At 45.4% G+C, this 3,532-nt stretch overlaps 1 protein-coding gene across 1 annotated transcript; it reads left to right on the top strand.

Annotated features, from left to right (window-relative positions):
- Window positions 1-231: 231 nt before the first annotated feature.
- Window positions 232-3,237, top strand: LOC125671835 (uncharacterized). The gene is made up of 3 exons (XM_056144554.1): window positions 232-304; window positions 650-758; window positions 1,425-3,237. Exons 1-3 carry the CDS (start codon window positions 232-234, stop codon window positions 3,235-3,237), a joined length of 1,995 nt encoding a protein of 664 aa, XP_056000529.1.
- Window positions 3,238-3,532: the final 295 nt, after the last annotated feature.

Here is a 3,532-nt window from a genome sequence, read left to right as displayed (position 1 = left end):
TCTCAGTACTGAACTAACAGTAAACATGAACCCGCGGGATTTTCCAGTACTGTACTGACAATGAACCGCGGGATTTCTCAATACTGTATTGACAGTGAACGTGAACCGCGGGATTTCTTAATACTGAACTGACAGTGAATGTGAACCGCGGGATTTTCCAGTACTGTACTGACATTCTCTCACCAGAGGGCGCGTTATGCAATCTTCACATACACGAGTGGCAGGTAGAGCATGGAACTCTGGGTAGAGAATGCTGTACTGACAGCGAACGTGAACCACGGGATTTCCCAGTACTGCTCTGATAGTAAACATGAACCTCGGGATTTCCAAGTACAATGTACTGTACTGACAGTGAACGTAAATACTTGTACTCATGTACTAGTGGATGTTACATGCTCATCACAATAAAAGCAATCCATACGATCATTAATCTTGCATTAAACTCTCAAGGAAACGTGTTTTTTGTTGTTAGTGGGATTGAAATTAATCCTGGTCCACTTACTGGAAGCACACCATCTGGTGAACATTCTGAATGCTTTAAAAGAATCTACACATCAATATTAAGTCATTACTTCTCAAAACGTATAGCTTTCAGATTATATCTATCGCTGAGAATCTCTTTCTAACATGGAAATTCATATACATGTAGATAAAGATCGCAATCGCCGAGGTGGTGGAGTGTGCATCTACATAAGAGAAGGCTTCGAATTTACTCCAGTGGTACTAGAAGGACTTCCGGACAAAGATGAAATATTTCAGTACCAAAGACGAAGCCTATTATCCCCCGTACTTGTTACAGACCCCTAATCGATACATTTTTACTGAAAGATTTGAAAGTTTCCAGGTTCAGCTGTGACAGGACGGTGAATTTATTCTAATGGGTGATTTTAACATTAATTTATACTGTGGATTCGCATGTTTCACTTAGGAACACAACAAACTTCTCAGACTATTTCGAGTCTCATAAATTCATACTGAACTTATTACCATAAGAAATACTGCTAGGTCATTGGTTTTGTTTAGGTAACACGACAGAGAAAATATGTCAATCAGGTGATAAGCGTTAGTGTAAGTGATCATTTATTGTACAAGAAAATCAGCACAGTGAGGAGTTTTTGGAAAGAATGTTATTGTTAAAATTAGGGCGGGGGAGATAAATTATGAAAAATGTGAATTTTCAAAGTTGCTAAATTGTAGATGAATGATAGTATTCCTTTACAGAAATTTATAGGAATATTTTACATGGCCCCTCTACAAGTCAGACCGAAGCTCAGAACCAAAACATTGATTACTTTAGATATACTAGGGATTATTCATTTGAGATTCTTTTTATTTAGTGTAAAAATTCAGTTTGTGTTGACAGTAATTTAAAGAAAACATTCAAACCCATACTAAACTCTTACATACAAACTGCAAATCAATAGTCGACACGTCAACCTACTAAGCTACCCCAACACAACTGTACCTCCCACCCCAACACAACTGTACCTCCCACCCCAACACAACTGTACCTCCCACTCCAACACAACTGTACCCCCATCCCAATACAACTGTACCTCCCACCCCAACTCAACTGTACCTCCCACCCCAACTCAACTGTACCTTCCATCCCAATACAACTGTACCTTACACCCCAACACAACTGTACCTTACACCCCAACACAACTGTACCCCCACCCCAACACAACTGTACCTCCCATCCCAACACAACTGTACCGCCCACCCCAACTCAACTGTACCTCCCATCCCAACACAACTGTACCTCCCACCCCAACTCAACTGTACCTCCCACCCCAACACAACTGTACCTCCCACCCCAACTTAACTGTACCTCCCACCTCAACTCAACTGTACCTTATACCCCAACACAACTGTACCTCCCACCCCAACACAACTGTACCTCCCACCCCAACTCAACTGTACCTCCCACCCCAACACAACTGTACTTCCCATCCCAACACAACTGTACTTCCCACCCCAACACAACTGTACCTCCCATCCCAACACAACTGTATCTCCCACCCCAACACAACTGTACCTCCCACCCCAACACAACTGTACCTCCCATCCCAACACAACTTTACCTCCCACCCCAACACAACTGTACTTCCCACCCCAACACAACTGTACCTCCCACCCCAACACAATTGTACCTCCCACCCCAACACAACTGTACCTCCCACCCCAACACAACTGTACCTCCCACCCCAACACAACTGTACCTCCCACCCCAACACAACTGTACCTCCCACCCCAACACAACTGTACCTCCCACTCCAACACAACTGTACCCCCATCCCAATACAACTGTACCTCCCACCCCAACTCAACTGTACCTTCCATCCCAATACAACTGTACCTTACACCCCAACACAACTGTACCTTACACCCCAACACAACTGTACCCCCACCCCAACACAACTGTACCTCCCACCCCAACACAACTGTACCTCCCACCCCAACTTAACTGTACCTCCCACCTCAACTCAACTGTACCTTATACCCCAACACAACTGTACCTCCCACCCCAACACAACTGTACCTCCCACCCCAACTCAACTGTACCTCCCACCCCAACACAACTGTACTTCCCATCCCAACACAACTGTACCTCCCACCCCAACACAACTGTACCTCCCATCCCAACACAACTGTACCTCCCACCCCAACTCAACTGTACCTTACACCCCAACACAACTGTACCTCCCACCCCAACACAACTGTACCTCCCACCCCAACACAACTGTACCTCCCACCCCAACACAACTGTACCTCCCATCCCAACACAACTGTACCTCCCACCCCAACACAACTGTACCTCCCATCCCAACACAACTGTACCTCTCACCCCAACTTAACTGTACCTACCACCCCAACTCAACTGTACCTTACACCCCAACACAACTGTACCTCCCACCCCAACACAACTGTACCTCCCATCCCAACACAACTGTACCTCCCACCCCAACACAACTGTACCTCCCACCCCAACACAACTGTACCTCCCACCCCAACACAACTGTACCTCCCACCCCAACACAACTGTACCTCTCACCCCAACACAACTGTACCTCCCATCCCAACACAACTGTATCTGTAAATCCGACCTTACACCCCAACACAACTGTACATTCCATCCCAACACAACTGTACCTTCCATCCCAATACAACTGTATCTGTAAATCCGATCCTACACCCCAACACAACTGTACTTTCCACCCAACACAATTTGATTAAAATCAGATCCTCGATCCGCTCCTCTTTCTTCATCTTGTCGCTGCACGAGGTACTTCCATTCCAACACAACTGTATCTGTAAATCCGAACCTACACCCCAATACATCTGTACCTGAAATCCCAACCCTTTACCTCAACAAAACACAAACCCCCATCCTTACACACCTATACACGCAACCCTCAATAGCAATAATCGTGTAAATCTAATTCTCATCCCCGCATAATTGTACCTGTAAATACAATCTCACCCCAATATATCCCTACTTGTAAATCCAAACCTCCGTCACAACACACCT

Source organism: Ostrea edulis, chromosome 1 (assembly GCF_947568905.1).
Source record: "Ostrea edulis chromosome 1, xbOstEdul1.1, whole genome shotgun sequence".
Taxonomy (NCBI): domain Eukaryota; kingdom Metazoa; phylum Mollusca; class Bivalvia; order Ostreida; family Ostreidae; genus Ostrea; species Ostrea edulis.
The sequence above is the reverse complement of the archived record's forward strand: the minus strand, read 5'-3'. Positions and strand labels throughout refer to the sequence as shown.

Coding starts and splice junctions, on each gene's coding strand:
- LOC125671835 (XM_056144554.1), top strand. CDS start 232: ATGGAACTCTGGGTAGAGAATGCTGTACTGACAGCGAACGTGAACCAC. Junction 305..649: donor TTCCCAGTACTGCTCTGATA/GTAAACATGAAC, acceptor ATATACATGTAG/ATAAAGATCGCAATCGCCGA. Junction 759..1,424: donor GACAAAGATGAAATATTTCA/GTACCAAAGACG, acceptor GCAAATCAATAG/TCGACACGTCAACCTACTAA.